Source organism: Centropristis striata, chromosome 4 (assembly GCF_030273125.1).
Source record: "Centropristis striata isolate RG_2023a ecotype Rhode Island chromosome 4, C.striata_1.0, whole genome shotgun sequence".
Classification (NCBI taxonomy): domain Eukaryota; kingdom Metazoa; phylum Chordata; class Actinopteri; order Perciformes; family Serranidae; genus Centropristis; species Centropristis striata.
Window position 1 is genome coordinate 9,567,495 of NC_081520.1, and position 22,690 is coordinate 9,590,184.

At 38.3% G+C, this 22,690-nt stretch overlaps 1 protein-coding gene across 4 annotated transcripts in view; it reads right to left on the bottom strand.

The window, feature by feature from the left end:
• Positions 1–22,690, bottom strand: part of plch1 (phospholipase C, eta 1) — a 59,747-nt gene that overhangs the window by 22,922 nt on the left and 14,135 nt on the right. For all 4 annotated transcript variants that reach the window (XM_059331532.1, XM_059331533.1, XM_059331535.1 and 1 more), the window contains exons 2-9: positions 18,636–18,782; positions 15,455–15,698; positions 14,551–14,680; positions 9,672–9,842; positions 8,989–9,082; positions 4,851–5,054; positions 3,962–4,082; positions 1,063–1,234 (exon numbers count right to left, since the gene is read on the bottom strand). In XM_059331532.1, coding sequence (XP_059187515.1) covers positions 1,063–1,234; positions 3,962–4,082; positions 4,851–5,054; positions 8,989–9,082; positions 9,672–9,842; positions 14,551–14,680; positions 15,455–15,698; positions 18,636–18,782 — 1,283 coding nt within the window. The remainder of the gene's footprint in view (positions 1–1,062; positions 1,235–3,961; positions 4,083–4,850; positions 5,055–8,988; positions 9,083–9,671; positions 9,843–14,550; positions 14,681–15,454; positions 15,699–18,635; positions 18,783–22,690) is intronic.

The following is a 22,690-nucleotide window of genomic DNA, read 5'->3' on the forward strand; positions in this document are numbered from 1 at the left end:
AGCTGTCATTGGGCGAGAGGCGGGGTACACCCTGGACAGGACGCCAGATTATCGCAGGGCTGACACATAGAGACAGACAATCACACTCTCATTCACACCTATGGGCAATTTAGAGTCAATTTAGAGGAAGCCGGAGTACCCGGTGAGAACCCACGCTGACACGGGCGACCCTCTAGCTGTGAGGCGAGAGCGCTAACCACTACACCACGTGTAGGCCTCCATACATGCCAAATAAAAGCACTTACATTAACAAAGAGTGCACCAGTCTACAATACTGTACTTTTGGGGTGAAAATCAGCCTGAATGTGCACAAGGGGGGTTTAAGATAATGAAAAATTGGATTATTTATTATTTATCAGGGCAAATTCCCATATTCAGCCTCTTTAGCAAGTTAAAGAAGTTCTGAAAAATAAAAGTGCCTGTTTTATGGTAAAGTTTTATTTTCAAGTTTAGTTTGAACCAGGGATTTAAGAAATAAAGTGATTCTGTATAAACTGTGCTGGGCATGGAATTTAAATATGTCTTTAAATATTCATCTATTCATCACGGTTAATTGCAGAATTGCTGCAACTACCACCTATTTAAATAATGAATGGCATGACAGCCCCAACTGAGTCACCTTGCAGCTTGCGTTTGTTTGTGTGCCTCTGTTTGTGCATGTTTGTTACAAAAATATAAAAACGCAACAATCTGTCGCTCAATTATCATATGCCAGCATCTCGTCCTCCTCTGCTCTCCCCTCTATGATTAATACAATGACCTAGTTTTGTCCTCGCTGTCTCCTCTTCCTTCTCTTCATCTGTTTATGGGCAATAATTAGCTGCCTTGCAGTGCCTCTCCCACTCCCTGCCGTCAGAACAGCTACGTACATGAAGCAAAAATGGAGAGATAACGAGTGCTTCGCTTTCTTCGCTGAAATAAGAGGAAGGAAACGGAGACGCGCGATGAGAAGGCTTTAATTTGCAAGCGCACTAACTGACTGGGCGTATTTTAATTTAGCTTTTTTTTTTGGTATCCCACTTGAACTGTCAGTCTTCCATTCATCATCATCTGAGTTCTTACTTTGATGAGTATCTTCCCCAGCAGGTTCTGAGGACTCGGTAGTGTTTTCGAGTCTCTGCTCAGCGCATCTCTCACGTCCAGTTTGTCTGCAAAGATCTCTCGCAGGTACTGAGCAATCTTCTTCTGCTGCTGGATGCTACAGTGGTTCTCTATGGACAGAATTACTGGGAACCTGAAAGGGAAAAAAAATCAGCATCAGATTTACATAAATAATATAAAAACCTGTCAACACTTTGAAAACGTGTCTTGAATGCAGCCGATGGGTTGAAGTGAGACTGATCTGCTGATATGAGTGTGAGCCACATCTCAAACTTCTCTTTCTCACCTCCAAGCAACACAACAGTGAGGAGGGCGAATGATAAGAATACAGCTGCATAAACACCTCTTCACCTGTGTGGCATGGTGTGTGCGTCAAAGCGGTGTGTGTGGCAGTCTGTGTTTTCATTTGAAAAAGGTGAAATGACTTGTGGCCACGCGGCAGCGCAGCTCAAATGTCAGGTTTGTCAGACTGACAGCTCTCCCTCAGGGGACGCAGCCCTGCTCTCAACTCCAACCTCTGATCCAAAGAACACACTCTCACACACTCGTGCACACATTTTAAACACACACCGAGTCCTCTGCCAGAGACAAAAAGAGACAACAGAGAGAGGAACATCCAGAGTCATTTCACTTCGACACACAGACATCCAGGAGCTCTTCTTGGGTGACACAGTGAAGCGACTCAATGAGCTGTGTAATGTGTGTGTGTGTGTGTGTGTGTGTGTGTGTGATGTGGGAGACAGCGCTCCATTTCAATACATCCCAGGGGCCATTAATCATATTAACAGGTGGCACTGATGATAAAATATCAGCTGAATGTAAAAAGTGAGGTGAACAGGAAAGAGAGAGAGAGAGAAGAGAGCTGCCACCTGTTCTGCCTGTCAGACTTATTACAGATTACTAATTAATATGGTGTGTGTTTATACAGGTATTTCCTGATTAGCAAGTGTGAATGTTTTCTTTTGGGAGGCCACATTCAACATATGGTCTTTAATTTTATTCACAGTAAAATATTGTGAGATTACCCTCCCTAGAACTGTGTATAAGTGTAGTAAGGCTAGGGCAGGGTATCGTGCTCCATACCACTAAATAACAGTATTGACTTCGACAAAAAAAGATGCGTGCTTTCGATCATTTTTAAAGTCAGATCTCGAAATAAAAAATAATATTTGTATGATTTTATTTGCAGCCAATCATCGTCAGCATTCTTTAATTTATAATAATGTGTCAATAATGTGTTAAATAATTTGCTTGGGTTGTGGCATTTTATGCAACTGAATGCTTCAATTCACATGATGGGTACAGAAGGAAATCTACTCTATTAGGATTGTACAAAAGAAGAAATGACTCTGCCTGCAAAGTCTGTTCTCTAGATGCATGATAAAATGCTTTAAAGTGTGCAAATTGAAACTGCAATAAATTCAAAGCAATTATATTAATGTTTAGATAAAACATTTGTGTACAAAGGTTTGAAGTGGTATAACTCTTAAGATTAGGGGTTGACAAAAATGGAATTTCATTTCTTTTACCACTTATTATGTAAATCATGGACTTTTGACAATTTGTGAATTGTTTGTTTTCTTGTTGAGAATTTAATGAGAAGAAAAGAAGTTCACTCTCAGCTACAGTAAAGACTGGAACGAGACTGTCTCAACAAAAGTCAACTTCCAGCCAATAAAGCTCTCTGATTATCACTTAATGTCGTTTTTTTTCACCTGTAAAATTCAAAGAATAAAAAAAAACATTTGTGGGGTTAATGCGAAACTAAGCTAAGCAGCTGCTGGTGGTAGTTTCTTAGAGCTGTATCAATTTTATCACCTAACTCTAGGCAAGAAAGCCAATAAGCATATTTCTCAAAATGTCAAATTGTTTCCTTAAAACCATATCTTTGATTTCTTGCACAAAAGACAAAGAATAAAGAGAATGAATGACAGACGGACAGAAACAGATGCACAGCCTTATTCATTTTAGTGAAAATTCCAAAAAGCTATTGCCAACTGTACTTACATTTCAATTCTAATTGCATAAATTGAATCTTCTCCAACACTGTCTGTACCTCTGAATTAAATAAATGGTTTCATAACACAGACGCTGTACTCATAAGTAGCTGCAATAGATGTCAAAGCGAGCCAACATGGCAGCAGGAAGCTGCATCATTCTTCACTTTGTTTGGGTATTGTTGGACCCAGCAGAGACAAACAGTGGCTCCTCGGGGAGCCGGAGGAAACGCCGCTAAGCAGATGGTTGAGTAATAGGTGCTAATTACTGCCAGGAATCGCCGTGTTCTCTGAAAAACACCAACCTGGCTGTCTAAATGTTGCAACTTTCTCGTTAAAGCTTGTGGGGAAACCTTCCATCAAATTCATAGATATTTAATTTTAGCAGTGTGAGAAATGTTGGTTTGCGACGAGGTTTAATGAGGAAAAATATAGTTCTGCAGCTTCTTTACAAGTGAGCTGATGCGATTATATCTCATCTCAGTGTGGACCATAAAACAACACAATTAAACAGAAGAGGACAATATACAATCAATAAAACAATCTGTGTGTGTGTGTGCAAAAAGAGGAGTGTTGTGTGGTTTGCCCTGAAGCGAAGAACATGATTTGCTCTACTGAATGTCAAGCAGAAATGATGTTTCAGACAGATTTATATGAGTGAGTAAACTGAAGGAGAAATAAACATTTGTATTTGGCATTCTGGGCCATTTCCTCCCTTACTATACCTATGGGATGATGGAAGTGTCTAGTTTCCATAAAATGTCACAAATGCTCAATTGCACACACACACACACACACACACACACACACACACACAGATACATATATACTGTATATATATACTATAGGGAGCTTTGACTCACTGGTTATTTATGAAGGCATATTTATTGATGGTCTCTATAACAGACTTGAATGGTATCTTGGAGGTCAGAGTGTAGCCGTGTTGAACCATCGGCTCTCCATCATGGCCATCCCAACAGTCCACTGCAGGAAAAAGCAAAACAACAGAAAAATTGATGCATGAATAAAACACTGCATTGTGTTGCCACTCTCAGTTTTCTGTCTTTTCTCACACTTTGGCTTTGAATATCAGAATAACAGTCTGTTTATTTGTACTTGGTGCATGAGCTGTTTTTAATTCTCCTAACGAACACTGGTGTTAAATTATTCTGAGACACTAAATAGTGTGAATGCAAGTAATGTTCAAGCAATAGCATTTGCAAAATTGTGCTACTGGGTTGTTGTTTTTTCAGTATTACTGCACCTGTGGGCCTGTTTTAAAGTTTATTACCCAACATAAATATAGCAAAAATGGGTTTAAATTTTAAAACGTTAACAGAAAAGTTTGCTTAGTCGTAAACATCCATGAACAATCTCAACAGTGATTTTTTTATTCTACTTTTAGCACAAAAAAGTGATACCATTTAATATAGGAAGAAACAGAGTTTATGATGATTACGAACCAGCACATCTGATTAAAATTGGCTTTTTTCGTCATAGCAGGAAAAGCACAGGTGTTACTAATAACATTAAAGATGGCTTTGTTGCATTAAAGCATCCCAGTAAGCCATGACAGCAATGTATCACACCATCATACCAGAAACTGCAATAGCTCAATAGAATTCAGCCATGCTTAATTTTATTATTTACACCTTTGCTTTCCCTGCTGTGACATGTCAAAATGTCTTCTATGGAAAAGGCTTATGCACATGTCAGATTAACTTTGCTTGGCATATTCCAATGTATGCTTACCTTCTACGCAGCGGCAGCCGGACTGCAGCACCCAGGCGTACATGTCGGTCTTGGAGTGAGAGAGGAGTTGGTCTCCCGTCAGGTACGTGTTGTGAGACGAGGCGATGAAGTAGTTACACAGAGGCTGATCCATGTCTTGATTCACTTCGTGGTGCAGAGGGTTGAAAATGTCACAAGTTGGACTGCGCATCAAACTTGTGAAACCTGAAGGAAAAAAAACAAAATTATTGGAAAAATGTTGGGGGGGTTTAATCACAAGAATACATGAAAATTCATCTTATTAGGGTTCTAATGATGTTTTTGACCCAACAGCATCCTATGAAGAGCTACAGGCAGCTACAGGAGAGGTTTAGGTGTATATAGCAACACAGAGAGGCAACTGTTCTTTCCTTTAAGAGGTGAGCTCAGATGCTGCAATAGCATCAGTTATATCAGAACTGGAGAGTATTTATTAGGGTGTCCCCAAATCTGAATTTGTTATTCAGGAAAGCACAAATAATTCGACAGAAATTTATGTTTTTTCTATTTGGAGTTGCTTGTTATTATTTGGGGGGAAAGCCATTACTGACATATTTTATTAAGTTTTTCTGAAATGATGAAAACCACAGTGTGGGGATGTAGAAAGATGGCAATGTTAAATCAATTTAATTCTAAGAATGCAGAAAAACTAGGTTAGAAAATCCAATATTTGTCCGATTTAAAGTGACTTCCAGTATAAACCACACTCATGTCCAGCTTTCTATCTAAATACATACAGAGATAGATACATTTGTTGGTTGAAGGAATACAGATGCATATAATGATGTCTCTGTGCACATATAGTATTTATTTATTTATTGAAAGAAGATCAAAGAACAGCGCTGAAGGCATTTCTCAAAGGAAAAAACTTCAAAAAAACCCTCAAGCTATATAGTTTAGAGGATATTATAGATCCTATAATGGGCAAAACTGTCAGAAAGGAGGTACTTAACTAATAGGAAAACTATTACAACTCTGCTACTTCAGCACCATGGATTAATCAATAGACAGCACAATTAGGCTCCTAGAGCCAGTGTCAGTGACATAGATTCAAACCTCAGTCAAATAAAATATCAATGAGTCAGACAGACAAGGCAAACATATTAAACTATTCAACTGCACTCTCTCTTCTGCTAGGGGATGCAGAGGGGGGAGCATGCTAACAATGGGCAGGCACTTAATTAGGTACAGATATTTATGTTGCAATATTGGAAAACTGCCCAATATTGACCACATATTTGCAAAACTCATGACATGTTTCATCAAATGTGTGCATGCTAACAAATTACACTAAGATGGTGAACATGGTAATTATAGTACCTGCTTAAAATGAAACCATACATTGTCATGACTGTTTAGTAAATTAAAAAAATTATATAATGAAGTGGAGAAATGAGCTGCAGAGGTCATAGAGGAAGTATTTTGTCATGCAGCATTTCATAATCTCTCCTGCATCAAAATTGAAATTAAGATTTAATATCCTAAAATAAAAGTGAACTCTGTAACACAAAAACATTTCTATCCCTAACTCCCAGCCTCCTGATCACATCATGCATCTTCTAACAGCTTCAAACACCGTACCATCTACGACGTTTCTCTTCATTTGCATATTGATCTCCAGGAAAATACCAAAGGATGACAGCTAAGCACATTGAAACCAGAGCGCTGTGGTTTGAAACCAGAGCGATGAGGTTTGAAACCACCCTGCTGGTGCATATACTTCACACAGGCATCTTTTTTTTAGGTGGTAAAGCATGAAGAGGAGTGAGATGGAAGAAAGCATCCTTTCATGCAGAGAGGAGGGATAAAAATGAGACAAGAATACCAAGAGCATGGAAAATCGGATATAAGCCAGAAAGCAGACAAGGGAGAAGGAGCAGTGGATGAGACTGTGGAGGGATATCGGAAAGATTTTTTTTTTCATATAGGAAGTCAGTGATTAGACTCTACACACAGTTTCGCCATGATCCCATGGCTAAATTTCAACAGCACACTGTATGACGTGAAATATGGTAGCTAACAGCTCATCTGGCTGTAATATATGTTGAATCTATTGATGCATCACTGTCACATCTGTGTATGTTTAAACACACACGTTTGTGGCCTGCAGGTATACTGGTCTGATCAGTCAGACACACACAGTGTTAGCCTTCATGCCTCCAACAACAAGATTAGTCTCACCCTTCTTCCTCCTCCTCCCCCTCTCTCATCTCCTCTCTCCACACTCACTCCTCTCATTTCTGTCACACTCTCATTTTCTCTCTCCCACCGCCCTCATTCTGACTTCCCAATTTTCTCACTCCAGCTACCCTCCTCAATCCTCACTTCCTTCTTCTCCCTTAAGCTCACCCTTCAGCTGCATGTGGCATCACTTAAAACGACACTCAGAGACGAACACTCGCCAAAGACAGAATCCCAAAACATTCATGTGTTCATAATCTTTCAGCCACTCTTATATTTAGGATTTAAGGTTTTATTATGAGGGGTGAAATTCAGAGCATAATTATCACAGGTTTTATATGCCAAATTGGTAAATTTGCTTCAAAGTGTAAAAATAATGTTGATAAAATTATATACTTCAATTTCAATTTTGTCGTTAAATGACAAGTGTTATTAAAACCAAAATTAAGCATTATATGCAGGCCTAAGATCTTTAAGGTTTGCTTAAAGGTTTGCTAATTTTTCATTGACTGAGAAATATATGTAATCAGTATTAGAGGGTTTTGGGGTTGTTGTTTTTTACATCAAAATACTTGTTTTTTTCTCTTCCTGGAAAATGGTTTCAAAGGTTAATGACTCATCCTGCACTCAGGGGCATTAATAAAACTTCATCAAATCAAATGAGGCGACCAGCTCACCACACCAGTCACATAAAACCACACTTCACTGTTTGTGGTGGCCGCATCTGCTGCCACACAACTGATTTAATGTAGGTTACCCTCCTGCACACGCTTCATCATGTAGTTACTTTCATTTGCAGTCACTTTAAATCACATACAACACAGCCTATTGTGTCAGGTTTGTTAGTTGAGTTCTCATCTTGTTTTGTTGACCTATTTTAAGGGTTCTATAATTCTTTTTTTCAGTAGAAGTTTTTGGAAAATGCCAGAGAAAAATAGCATAAGATAGGAAGAGGTGTCTGAAATTTAATTTAAATGCTCCTAATAACTGTACCCCACTTAAATATCCAATTTCACTGGGGAACATATACATATATAGATGCTAATGACGCTCTAACTTCCATTTCACTGGGACTCATTTTGCTAAATAAGTCTCATAGCATCAGCAGCCACTTTATTATGTACACCTGTTGAACTGCTCAATAACACAAATATCTAATCAACCAATTACATGGAAGCAACTCAATGCATTTAGGCATGTAGACATGGTGAAGACGACCTGCTGAAGTTCAAAGCGAGCATCAGAATGGGGAAGAAAGGTGATTTAAGTTTGAACGCGGCTTTGAAGTACTGGTCTGAGAACTTCAGAAACTTCTGATCTACTGAGATTTCCACACAGAACCGTCTCTAGGGTTTACAGAGAATGGTCCAGAAAAGAGAAATATCCAGTGAGCCAAAATACCTTGTTGATGCCAGAGGTCAGATGAGAATAGCCAGACTGGTTGGAGATGATAGAAAGGCAGCAGTAATTCAAACTCGTTACATCCAAGGTCTGCAGAAGACCAATACTGAATACACAGCACTTTAAACCTTAAAGCAGATGGGCTACAGTGGCAGAAGACCCCACCACCACTTTATTATGTACACCATGCTAGCTAATGAAGTGGCCGGTGAGTGTATGTATGTAGTGTTTATTCTCATTTCTCATCATTGTTAATCACACTCAGCACACCACTTATCATTCAGTGTTATCAAAAGTGTAAGCAATTAGTATTAATTTTGGCCAATGTCTCATAATCATAAGCCCAACCATCTGTTCAACTGCATACTCCACACTCCATAATGGCATAAACTTTATCAGTTCATGATTGTGGGATCTGTTTTGAGAGAATGTTACAGTAGTTGATGAACAAAGTGATGGTGAGCAATGACAGATACAAGGGAGGAGGATGAAAAGGTGAAACAAGTGAAAATGAAGACAGGAAATGGGAAAAAGTTACCTTCAATCCCCAGAACTCCTTCTTGTTTATTCTCATCAGACGGCTCAAACTTGTCAATGATGTCTGCCACATACTCTGGAGTCACATTGGTCATCTGTAGAGAAAAAATAGGAACAATATATGTTATTAGACTCTTTGAGGCGTAGTATATAATGATTTAATTCCAGTGTAAATGCTAAATGGAGTCAAAATAATTTCCCATCTTCATAGCGTAATTGTGTTGCCATTAAATTAATTGTCAGGCATGTCAAACAAGCAGCACATCTGAAAACAGTATTAATGCAGAGTATTGCAGCCTGGAGGCGGCAAAATACAGCATGATGAAAAATGACACCATCGCAGTGTAAGAGAGAAAAGAGTGTGTCAGAAACACAAAGAAAAACACCGAAAGAAAAAAGAGCAAAGAAAAAGTGTAAAGAACAAGAAAGGGCTCCCACGAGACAAACCAATTTTAGGCGTGATAGATTGGCTAAGTGGAGCAGATTCCTCTGGGCAGACAGCTGAGACAGAGCCAGTTACATGTTAGACTAAAGGAACAAAATCAATCTCTTTTGTGTGGCTGGATCTCAGATTGAAACGGCTGAGAAAGTAGCTTGGACACCTCATCATAAAAATGTGTCGGGTTTAACACCACAGGCTGAGTATTTTATTGGCTCTAGCCAGAGACCGGCGTGACTTCTCACCTTCTGCTCGTTGCGCAGGAAGTTGGCCAGTTCCTCTGCTGTCAGGTGGTCCTTCCTGTCACTGTACGCCATCATCAGCAGGAACAGGTCCCGCCTTAGAGACATCATCTTGTAGAAGACGGAGAACTCTTCGTATGTCAGCGTGCCCTGCTGGTCATCTGTGTCTGCTTCCTGTGAGGATGAGGAAGCGTTATGCGATCAGTGCAACATCTCAGACTGTTATATTCTGATGGTCAGACCACACTGTAACGAATTTCACTGTAAAATAACAGTAAAATACTGGCAGCAGGGACGCCAGTATTTAACTGTTATTTTACAGTCCATAGTACTATAATTTATTTTAACAGTATATTATCGTATTTTGGATTACAGTATATGACTGTAGGGTAACGGTGGGTGTTGGGGTTATTTTACAGGGCATTTATCGTAATTCATCAAACAGTATATTAAAGTTTAATGCTGTTGAATTACAGTTATCTATTGTTAATTGACCGATTTAACTGTTAATTTTCATGTGAGGGATGAATATTTAACAGCATTTTACAATTATTTTAAAATACAGTAGGATTCTGTTGTAAATACACCGTAAATACACAGCAATTTGTTACAGTGCAACTATCTCTACTGGTCAGCTGCAGGAGGGTTCAAAATTGACTTATTTTAACTTTCAAAGACAATTTAAGTTAAATACCAATCATGCTTATTTTTATTTTTTATTTATAGTAGTATAGTAGTTTCATTTACAACATTAACCATGTGTTTAAAACTCATCTGAAGCGATGTTTCCATTAAAGTCGTACCAAATTTTGAAGCGAATTTTTGAAATGTCGATTTAAAGAAAATGTGAATTAGGGACCTTTCCATCAAGTGGTTAAGAGCAAATAAACAAAGCTGCATAAACATACTTTGGCCAGAAGATGGCGGTGTAATGTATTGTTGTAGGCTAATCCGTCAGTAAACAGCAGAAGAAGTAGAAATTGAGCAAGAGAAAAAAATCATAAAAAAAAGGTTTCTAATTGGACAACCTTAGCCACCCATGAGAGAAAATATGTCGTCAGGAATTAGATTCAAGATGGCAACTTATAATTGCGGATAAGCGGTTAATGGTAATGAATGAATGAACTTATAATTGTTCTTTCATGTTAGAGCAGAAACAGCTGATCAGTCATGTGAGTTAAATGTTTGCTACATCAGAACTTATGCGCAAAAATTGTAGCGCACTAATATTTTTCGAAAAAGACAAAAAACACCTCAAGCGAGAGTAAAAATAATTGTGATTTCAAAAGTTTCCATCAAGCTTTTCTCATGCAAATCTTCAAAATGCATATAGAAATTTGTTGATGGAAACAGCTTGGATAGTGATCCAACATCTGATAACAGCTATTCTGGCTGATAATATTCGAATGGAGTGGCGAAATTTAGAAAATATAACAAATATATCGTAGCCCTCATGTGTGTCTAATCACCTTTTTCTCCTTGTTTGTTGTTGTTTCTGCCTTTTACCAATTTGTTTTCACTGTTTTTGCTAGGCATTTCAGCAATTTCCGCATGTTTTCATCATGTTGTTTTTGAGTTGTATTTTCCCAGAGTTATTATACCTTACTTCCATGTTTTTTTTCAATGCTGTTTTAGATACCTGCTCTGGACTGATTACCTGTGTACCTTGCTTTAGGAAAATATTTTTACTCTTGAATTCTGCATTTATAATAAAAAAAAAAAACATTTAGTTGCTGCTCCTTTCAACTGCAGCTTCTGCCGAATGGTGGGATGGATATGTCACTCACTACGGACTGGTTCAGACAAAGCAAAAACAACATGACCTTCCCTGCTAAAAAGAAAAATCACCCAACATAACCACAATGTCAGACTGGATGAATGTGAGTGAACTATGCAATGTGATCTAATGCATTCAGATAATCAGGCTGTACTACATGGCCAAAAGCATATCATTACTGTAAGTGATGAGCCAATACCAGCTCAATATACCAGTCAATGCTCAGTCTAGACTGGTCAGCTGTAAAGATATGCACAGCTGTGCAAAATCTTTGTTTTTTCCCCCTCTCTTGTCACGTGTCTCTCTTTCACACTGATAGAAGCAGAAATTCACAGCGGCAGGCACGCACAGTCTTCACGGCACAAACACATTACCACTCCAACCTTTTTTTTTTCTTTCCTAACCTCATATCTCGCTACACGTTGCCCGAGGACACACACAGCACGGCTCGCTGCTTATTCTGTCCTGCCACCTCGCTCTGCCTGCTTGCTGGGATCCAGCGTCTCATATTACCTGGATCTCACAGGGGCCCATCGTCTTCACACCAAATCTAATAATACCGGCTAATGCCTCCATCACACTCCCCTAATGAGCTCGCCGTGCGCATTGGGGACTCGATCACAGACAGAATCTACACACGACCAACAGGATAAATCACTGTGATGGACTTGATCAGAAATGCATGGACAGAAAACAAACAGATTCACGGTACTTTAAGCCACCGCACAAGCTGTTCCGCTTTGCAACACTGTTATCTGCCCATGCTTAAATGGAAAGAGATAAATTAATGAAATTTCCCATCTAATCCGAACCCAAAGAGTGGATTGTTTTACAGAGCAAAATTATAGTATAGCCCATTATGGAGGGATAAAAAAACTGTAAGGCATTAACTCTAAACAGCTGTGGCGGAGAAGAGGAGGCTTTCAGGGAATACTTTGTTTGGATAGTTTTATCAATTGTAATTAAAAAAACACATTAGAAGAACAATAGTTTAAGATCACTTTGAGCTGAAGAGTTTGAGATTTTCTGTAGACAGGTCGTCACAAGACCCATTTTGAATCTTGACAAACAGTTTTGAACTTAAGACCTTTTCATTACTATTTCAGGGCAAAAAAAAAGTGTTGTTGGACCCCTACAAACACAAGAAACAAAATCTATTCTAGGGTGTATTTCATTATAGAGGCACAATATATGCTCAGATTATTAAAATATTAAGATTTGAACACAGATTTACTCTGTAACCTGAGATGTGGGCGCCTTGTGGCAGTTTCATATCTTGCCCAGTTTAAGCCTTCCTTGTCATGGTTTCATGTAATTTATCGTCATCTGACTATAATTTCCCTGTAATACAGGACTAACCTCTCCCATACTATCAGACACTGCATTTCCTCACCTACCACCCAAAAATATCACTTTACCAGCCAAGTCTCTGCCGACCCGTTTTCATTCCCAAATCGTCCAATACTGATGCTTGGCATCTCTTTTTAATGTGCTGGGACTAATCTAAAACATTTGACTATGATCTCAGTTTTAAACACATGCGACACATGGGTAAGGTTGTGTATTTTATGTTTATGCAGTAAAACTACTTGGTTAGGTTTAGTAAAGAAGAATGGTTTGTGTTCATTTAAGCAGTAGTGAAACAAAAGTGTGACCACTAACTGGACTTGAGACTACTTGAACATTACTTTTTATTGCATAGTTATATCCTGTCTGGGTCTGGTATGTGTTGTGTGTGTGTTGTCTCCTCTATTTGTATCTTACCTATTTACTTGCTGTCTTTTATATTTGTATTTATTTTTAATTTTTTAGGGACTACGGATGCAAATTAGCAGCCTTGCTATAATCCGGCATATTTACAAAGATGTTTATCGTTGTTCATTAATGTGAAAAATAAAGTATTCATATTTGTTATGTGAATAAGACATGATTGTCTTTTGGTTTCCCGCAAGACGTGGACAGACATCTCTAAGTATAGTGTTTGACCCACCAACCTCCTGCCTATGTGACCTATTCATCTATATACCGCTCTATCACTTGACTTCTGGAGCACTTGCTCTGAGCGTCTAATATTGTGGCGGATGAGTTTACATTGGAGCTAACTAAAGGCCTGGTGTATCTCATACAGACACTAAAGGGTACATTGTGCGACAGTGTCAGACGCTGAGGGCTGTGACAAAGCATTTGTATTTAGCGACCTTGCAATGATAATGTGTCTCCTCCCTCCATTAGTCGTCAGAGCCAGACGGCTTTTATTGCCTTGTATTGCAACCCCCGTTTTTGTCCTTCTGTCGTGCATTCATTGGTCCTTTCAGTGCCCATCTGATTTCTTTTCTATATTTTTTAATATAACCTCTCAGCCTCCGCTTTGTGAGCCTGCACTCCGGTCATCACTCTTGTACCAGCTTCTTGAACACCTGCTTTTGAAGGTTGTCGGTTGTGACGGATAACCGAAAGCTGCCTCCCTCCCCCTCAAAACTGTCCGACTCACCCAGATCCAAATTAATAGATCAAAAGAAATACTCTCTGATCTCATAATTAACTATCAAATTAAGATGGTTGTTCAAAGTCAATCGTGCCTGTTAGAGCAAAAAGGAAATTTGCGTTTGTGGACAATAGATAAAAGGAAGAAAGTGAAAAAGTGTTAATTCACACTATAACCCACACTAGAAAAGCCATTAGACATCTATCATTACTCAATGTGACTTCTGTTTTAAAAATTGAAGTGGCCTTCTCCACAGTAATTCATCTTTTTCCTCTAAAAGTGTCTTTCTCGCGTATGAACATATGAAATATTTCTCTTGAATTACACAGATGCATATAAAAATAAAAAATGCAACAGTAATGTGACTTCAGTGATCTAAAATATTTATGTACAAGGAATTTAATATGTTCATATGAAAGCAAACCTAATTTTTTTTTAATGAGAGGGCTTCAAATATGTAAGTTGGGTTTTAGTAATACATTTCAATTCAGTGATATGGGTATACATCAGAAAATATGCTCGTATGGTTTCTGAATCTATTACCGTATGATTGTAGGGATGATTGCTGATATTAAGTATTTATAGGACCGTAATGAACTGTAAAGGCTTCATTTTCTGACCTGAAACATTTGTTTGACCTTCCTGCGCGGCAGATTGACATTCAGCTTGTGGAGAAGTTGGTAGATCTCTTCGATGTTCAGGAGACCATCTCCGTTCTTATCAGCCTCCTCAAACGTCTGTTTCAGCCACGTTACGCACACGTTAAGGAAAATGAGGTGAGTGCATGAAATCACATTTCGACTTGATTTAATATTATTTTTTGAAGAGTTGCTAGCCTCAGAGTCACTGAGTGTGCACAAACATCCCTATAAGGAGGCTCTGGAGCATTTTGTTAGATAGTCTGTTTATTGCTGGTGTGAATGCTCAAACAAACTTTGGTGCAGACCAAAGAACCGCTAAAGGGGTCTCAGTTTGCTTCCAATTGCACTAGAGTTCTGTTCGCTGCAGGTGATTAAGCAGTCCAAACCAAAGGAAGGAACAAAGCAAAACACAGCACATTCTGGATTGACTTTGGGCGGAAATTTGACACCAGGCAAGGTAGCAGCAGGCTTGAAAAATGGACAGACGTGGTCTAAGGATGAAGTAAAGGCCCTTATCAAAAAATATGGTCAGACCATTACATAACACAGTTGCAAGTGGCTTTACACAAAAACAACAAAGTTTTTAAATTATTTAATGAATGAATGGAGACTAATGGATCAATAAAAGTGGGAAAATGCAGCTAATAATACATTAAGTCTGTGACTTTCTTCAAAAAAGGCTCTTTCCCTCCCATATTCTGTCCAATAGTCAAAGGACAGCGTCAACAGCGTGACATTTGTGCGCTTGATAAGAACAGTGTGGGAGCAAACCAAACTAAATGAAAAATGCAATAATGTTGAAATTTTATATGTGAAAGCGACCTCAATAAATGAAAACTCAAACCAAGAATACTGGGCTGCAGGAGAATGAAACAAAGGATATTGGTCGTGTGTGCGCTGCCGTTTGGCCAGCGAGTCCTCGTCACTGATCCCGGCCATCAGGTAGCGCAGGCCGGTTATCCAGGTTCTGGCTTCTTCTGCATTGGATGTCACCAGGTCGAGGGACTCCATGTGGTTTCCGTGGTACACCGTGAAACAGCAAGCCTGGTCGAAGCCGCCGTCTGCATGTCGATGGAAGATGTCCGATTGACCGCCCTCTGTCACTTTATACAGTGAATCAATGGTGACTAAGGAAATGGGGTGGAAAAGAAAAGACCAGTTTGATTGTTGTAAAAAAACAGCTCATTAACCCTCTGGAGTCCATGAAAACACCTGCATATTACTTCTTCATGACGTGAGGACATAAAAATGAAGCAACATTGAGCCTCTCCATCAGCTTCCTTCTAAAGTTCTGGCTTGAAACTCCATGCCATATTTTTTTTTAATTATTATTATATTCAGCAAAGAAAAACTGGAGATATTGTCAAATAGATTTAGTATAAAATATTGAACTAGATATTATCCTCATTTTACCTGTTGTATGTTATATTTGCAATCTGTATTCAGATTTGCAATTTTTGTTTTGAAACATAATTTTCAAGATCAGATGTTATGTTTCATTGGTTTCTTTTGGGTTCAACATTTTGATCAAGTAAGTCAAAGTTAAAAATTAATTATTAGGACATATTAACAAAAACATTGTGGTCTTTACCTACAATTCCTGACAATAAGAGAAAACATAGAATAAAACCAGTCTTTAATAAAATCCTTTAATACTGTGACCAAGTGCTTTTTAATTCCCAAGAAAGTATAATGACAGAAGGAAGGAGCAGAGAAATAATAAGATGGGTTTACAATGGAATAACAGTAATAATAATAATAGCAAAAACCTTTCCAAAAAAATAACCATGACCAAAATGAAATGGGTTCTTCGCTTTCTCTCCTTTCTCTATCAAAAAGGCACGGAGAAAGCAGTTCCTACAGGCTTCAGAGTGTATCACAGTCAAATAAAATAGGAATATAAACTCAGCTATTTTTGAGTCTGTGTCTTTGTTAGAGAAGAGAAACATCCTGCAGTAATATACGTCCCGTCCTATATATTCAACACACATCTGTCTCCTCACCTCGCTTGTTTTCTCTTCACGGGTATCCCTCTCAGGTGTGAAGCTTTAGCATGCTGTTAAATGTCTCATTCAGTTAAATCAATTAATTAATGGCCCTCATCAATGGACTAATGGGTTTTCCTCAGTATAATTAACCTTAACATTTGGGGAATCACAATTATGTTTGATTAATTGATTAAATAATCAATGTTATGATGATTCTTTACAATTAATTGCCTTCTTACCCAACCCAAAATACTTGTTTATAATCCATTCCCGAAATGATCCATGTCCATTTCACCATCACGCTCTCATCCCGTTACATAATCTCATCCCTGAAATTCTGATACGACTGAAAGTAACAATATGGCAGCATTATTTTGATCCTGCTCAAACAGACATACAGACACACACACACACACACACACACACACACACACACACACACACACACATACACATACACACACTCAAAGAAAGAGCTGTTTGTTTCTCTTAATCATGTCAATGGAGAGGATCTAAGAGGCTTATCTATTGCTGACAGTCCATACACACACGCACACACGCTGTGTCATTTATGCACATGTAAGGACGGGACCATAATGTATGATTCAGTAGGTTGAAACATAAAACCAGTAAAGTAAAAAAAAAGTGACAGTGATGCTTTGAGGGGGCAATGAAATATAACACAATAATCCCCTCTGAGGCAGAGCAGTGTGGCTGATTAAACAAACATTCAGGACAATCTGCAAAGCACTTTCTAACATGATACCTGCAACAAAAATAGTATTATTACTATCATTATGCAGGTTTAAAGAATAATTCCAGTGTATGACAACAAAGTCCAACAGGACATCAAGACAATACAGACAGACAATAACATTTTTTCTTTTTTTCATTTTTGGTCAATTTTGAGATTTCTGTCTATTCTGCTTTCTGCTGTCTTCTTTCAGACTGGGAAAGCATCCAAAATAGACATTTAGATGTTTATTTTACCACATTTTGTCTTTTGCATCTGTGGATTTAACATCAGATAATGCCTCATTGCATATTAAAACTTAAAATTTAAGAAAACTTGTGGTTCAAAAAGTTAATTTCATAGTGATATCTATTAGTTTAAAAAAAGTATCATATTCACCTCATATCATATCTTGCAAAATGCATGAGATTTTACATTACATTACCTCAAAGTCGCCTTTTTTCTCACACTCTGAGCCAGAAATCTCCACTGCAGTAGCACCTTCATACATCATCTTTTCTATCAATATTCTGGGGGTTGTTATGGGGGGGTTTGTTGATATATAACTCATAGCCTGAGTTATTGAACATTTTATTTAAAAAATAATGTGAAAATGACCTGATCGTTGACTCTAACATCTCAACAAAATGAAACAAGAATTTTGAACCTGCCTTTATCCACTTTCTCAGATTTCTCAGATATTTGTGTTGCAAATATATGCAAATTAGCACATACTTAATAGGATAATGACTCAATTGCATATTTAAACATTAAAATTGTCTAAATGTAAGTGATCAACTGTGGTCTCATATCTAGTTCACATTCTTACCCTATTTACCCGATTTAGATAAATATTGTGGTTGGATGTCAATAAACATGTTGTGAGAGAGGATTTCAACACTAATACTAATAATAAGTTCAGTCTCAAAGACTTTGGGACTTGCCAAGTTCATTAATAAGCTAAATTTCTGTATTAAGTACAGTAGGTCAAAGTTGGGTGAGGCAGTAACCAGTGAACAATTTAAATTTTATTTTTCACCCGTTTTCTATTCCAAATGTATTTGTCTAAGGTGGGGTTTTGTTGCTGACTGCTTGTGTTTCTTGCCCCTTTAGATTTTTTAGCAGTCTAGTAGATTTAGAATCACACTTTTATAAAGCTGGGGGAACAAAGTCAAAGCTACAAACACTGAGATATCCTGATTTTTAGTCCCTAGTAAAAGTCAAGCTTCAAATATGTCGGAACCTATAAGCGTAGTATATACTATACTACGCTTGGTGCAACTCCATAACGGCTCTGCTAGACTCCACTCCGTGTATGTGTGTGTTCGCCCATGCATACTCACTCTTGGCCTTCTCACTCTTGCGTGAGGGCTTCCAGCGAATGCAAGAGCGATGATCATCCAGGTAGAAGAGTCTCACGAGCCCTTTGGATCCCGTCTTCAGCTTTACCATCTGGGTCCCGGACTGCATCATGCTCATGCATCGCTCCACTGCAAAAAACAAAACAAAAAACACACAGAAACACTGGGTTCAGTAGAGCACTATATTAAGAAACAAAGAGAACAGGTGTCGGGCTTGACTTGTCCTTTCTCAGGAGGAAGCAAGGCAAAGTGTCACAGTGAAGCACAATTAGCGGAGTAGACAGCAGCTGATGTGGGTCAGAGTCCAAACTGCAACAGAGACGCAACTGTGTGGACACACAGGGCTGCTTTTCTGTTTCCCACTGACCTGCTGCTGAAAGCAACAGAGCGAAGGGAGAAAGAGAGAGATCTCATAGAGAGGGACAGAGCTAATGTGTGTCTCTCTGTTCTAAGTTTCACAGAGGGCCTGTAGGCAGTTCAAAAGGAAATCTCCACATCATGCTGAGGCAGGTGGAAGCACAACTTGACTACATTAAAGGCTGAAAGACAAAGTGAAACAACCCTCATCCTATCAATATATTTATCATACAAGGAAAAGGCAATATATCCAAAATCAGTATCACAGCTACATTGTGCAAACAGTTTGAATTAGAATTATTTATTTGAAAAAAAAACTAGTCCCAATTAAATCTGTCCAGAGGAGATCTGTGGATCATCCTGAATAACCAAGACATTGTTTCTGTTGAACTGAACAAATATTTCATAATGTGCACATTTTAATGACTGCATGGCTAAATACTATTAGAGGTAAGTGAGTTGCAAAGTGGTGCTTCACATTTTCACATTAGAAAACTTTCACTACAGCACACATTTTGCATCAAATACTTGGAAAAGAAAACGTTACATCCAGCATCCATCTACGGGCAAAGGTTTCAATTAAAGGCACTGGAAACGAGAATAAGTAAAATAATGGTGGAGCACTCTGAAGAGGAGAACGGAGATGACTGAAATGATGATCTGGACTTTGTGTTTGATTGCTTGACTGCTTGGCACCGTCCAGCATCGAGAACGGATAAAAAGATAAAACTTCAAGCTTTTTACTTTTTGTGACAGCTGGTGGCGGGGATACAGCAGGGGGATGACAACAGAGAGATGCCGGGATTTCCATCCTCATTAGTGGAGCGTGTGCATGCATGTGTGTGTTTGTTTACAACTGTGTGTGTGCATGAGTGCATGTTTTTTCATGTATGCATGCAATATGTCTACAATATGTTTTTGTGCATCAGTACACAGAAATAGCCCATATTTGTCTTTATAGTAAACAACAAGTTGTCAAATACTGACACATTGGGTTAATGTATGGTCACAGCACACTAACTAAAGTGTCAGTATTTGATGGGAATGAGACTCAATAATGAACTATCTTCAGAATCACATACTGTACCTTTAATAGAATTAACTCTATACAACCTTGACTGTGCATATTCAGCTGGCCACAGACACAGGACTATATTTCAATTTTTAACATGCACAAAGACACATAAATCCTACTTGTCCCACTCTCTTCACAAAAAATCCTTCCCCCTATCTTAAGCATCAGCTTAGTTTGATGTGAACTCCTGACACCAAACACATATTGTTGAAGAGAAAACTGCCTAATACCATGTGTACAAAATATTAGGAACACTTACTCGTGTCATGACTTTCAAATATGTGATGTAAAGTCTGAGAAAAACTAGTTATCCCTATTTGATCTAGTGAAAACGTTTCCCCTCACAAGAGACAAAATGCACTACAACTATTATCACATTGATGTGAATTAAGATCCAATATAGCTAACACAGTAACAGCAAAAACTGCATCGATAGAGCCGTCAGCTTTATAGCCTCCACTTTTCAAGCTGCTCAGAGTTGAGGGGCTTTCATGAGGATACTTCAGTTGGTCGGATGCTCGTCAAGGACAGACTCTCCTTGTATGAGGCAATATAACAGGCACATCCTCGTCGGAAGAAATATAGTTGATACAAAAAGATGAAAAAATATCAGTGATACAAGCTTGTTGTTCCAAGTTCTTCTTTTTATCTTATGTAGACATGACGGATAGCAGAGATATCCTTCTTAAGATAAAGGCATTTAAACATGAGCACATGCATAATACACACAGAACCACGTACAGAGACTTCAGATGCTGCAGTGATCTGTTACATAATACCAGGCAGCACCACTGCTTGCAACCAAAGGAGGTATAAGATAGCGGTCGACAACTCAATGTGTGTAATCCCAAACGGCCAGAAAAGGAGGTGAGTACTAAAAGGAATTACACACCTCTTTGAGCTTTAATCCCTCAATGTGATGGGAATCTTCTACAACACACAGTTCAACCAGAACTTTGGTTATAAAACATTTAAAAACCTGACATCTATATTTTGTAATGCAGAGATATCTGAGACATGCTAAATATCATTGTTTGTCAATGAAAAAGTTTGACTACAATTGTAAACTAGTACCATCCTAAACGCAATAAGTAATACTCTGCTGAGGGATCACATGTTACATTTCCAATGGTTTTTACAGTAGATGATCTGAAAAAAACATGTCGTACTGTCTTTGAACCTCACACCATTATGCATGTTTTTCAAAACTCCCTGGTTAAGATGACAGGTCTATACTGTATGTATCCTGCAACTAAATCACAACTGTTGTTTTCTGCATAAAATCAGAACCGTGTAAGAAAACCAGCATGGAAAATCTGAAGAGGGAGCATAATGACTCAAACTGCAACCATCTATTAGCCCTTTGGAAATATGAGAAATTACAAAATGTTCAAAGTTGTAGGACATTTGTAATCTCCTTTCCTTGAGGGGACTCACAGAAGCACACACATACACAAAAATATTAAAATGCATTTTCTGAGCTGACATGGGCGATTATCTTCAAAGACAAGTAAAGTCAAACCTCTCATGGATCCAAAACACATATTTAAGCATACTTAACAGAAAACACACTGAGCAGAGTACTTGTTAACAGGCTCTCAGTCCTAAGGATAGGCTTAGCAGTGACACAAATTTTGTTCTTGATATTCAATGACTTCTTGGAGTCGTAGATGCTCTCTCTAGGGACAGCATTAAACACACAAACATAAGCACATTGCCCTGAGCCCCGTGTGTTATTTCCCTAGGTGCATGACAAATGCATCATGAATAGGTCACAACCTGCCATGTTGATAACCGAGTGGAGTACGTGGGAAGAGAAACAAGCAGCCAGGTAAATACCAAAGTAAACTTGGGTTCTAATCCATATGGGAGCTTTCCTTTAAAAGATCTGCTCACAATCAGAGACCAAAAGTTTGTTGGATGGTCCAGGTAACTGCAGTTCTCAGCAAATTACTGGTAATAGGACTAGGTTTATTCTGTTGATAGACAGATCTGGCAACATTAGGTTTTATCCAATATAAATTAATTGATAAAGCCACAATGGGCAAATGGAAGAGAGCAACTCAAACTGAATTTTGTTGTAATTTTGAAAGTTGTAAACACAAGTAAAAACAAGTTATTATCATCACCTTTTAAAGTTGAAAAAGCAAGAGTGTTGACTCAGTTCATCCTTGAGTCCAAGTGAATGTTTGTTTGTATTCACGAGAATGGAATCGGCATGATTACAGTCTGGTAACTAACTAAATATAATCATTTCATCCTTGAGTCCAAATTTATGTAGGTGTCAAATTTGAGAAACATTCCCTCAAGGCGTTCCTGAGGTATCGCATTCATGAGAATAAGATGGACATAAGATCACCGAGACCTTGACTCATGACCTTTAGTCACAACAATCTAATCAGTTTATCCTTGAGTTCAAATGGGCGTTTGTGCTAAATTTAAAAAATAAAAAAAAATCCCTCAGGGTGTTCCTGAGATATTGTATTCACGAGAATGGAATTGACGTGATAACAGTCCAGTGACCAACTAAATGTCATCAGCCCATCCTTGAGATGGTCTGATTTCCAAATGGAAATTAGTGCCAAATTTGAGAAAATTCCCCTAA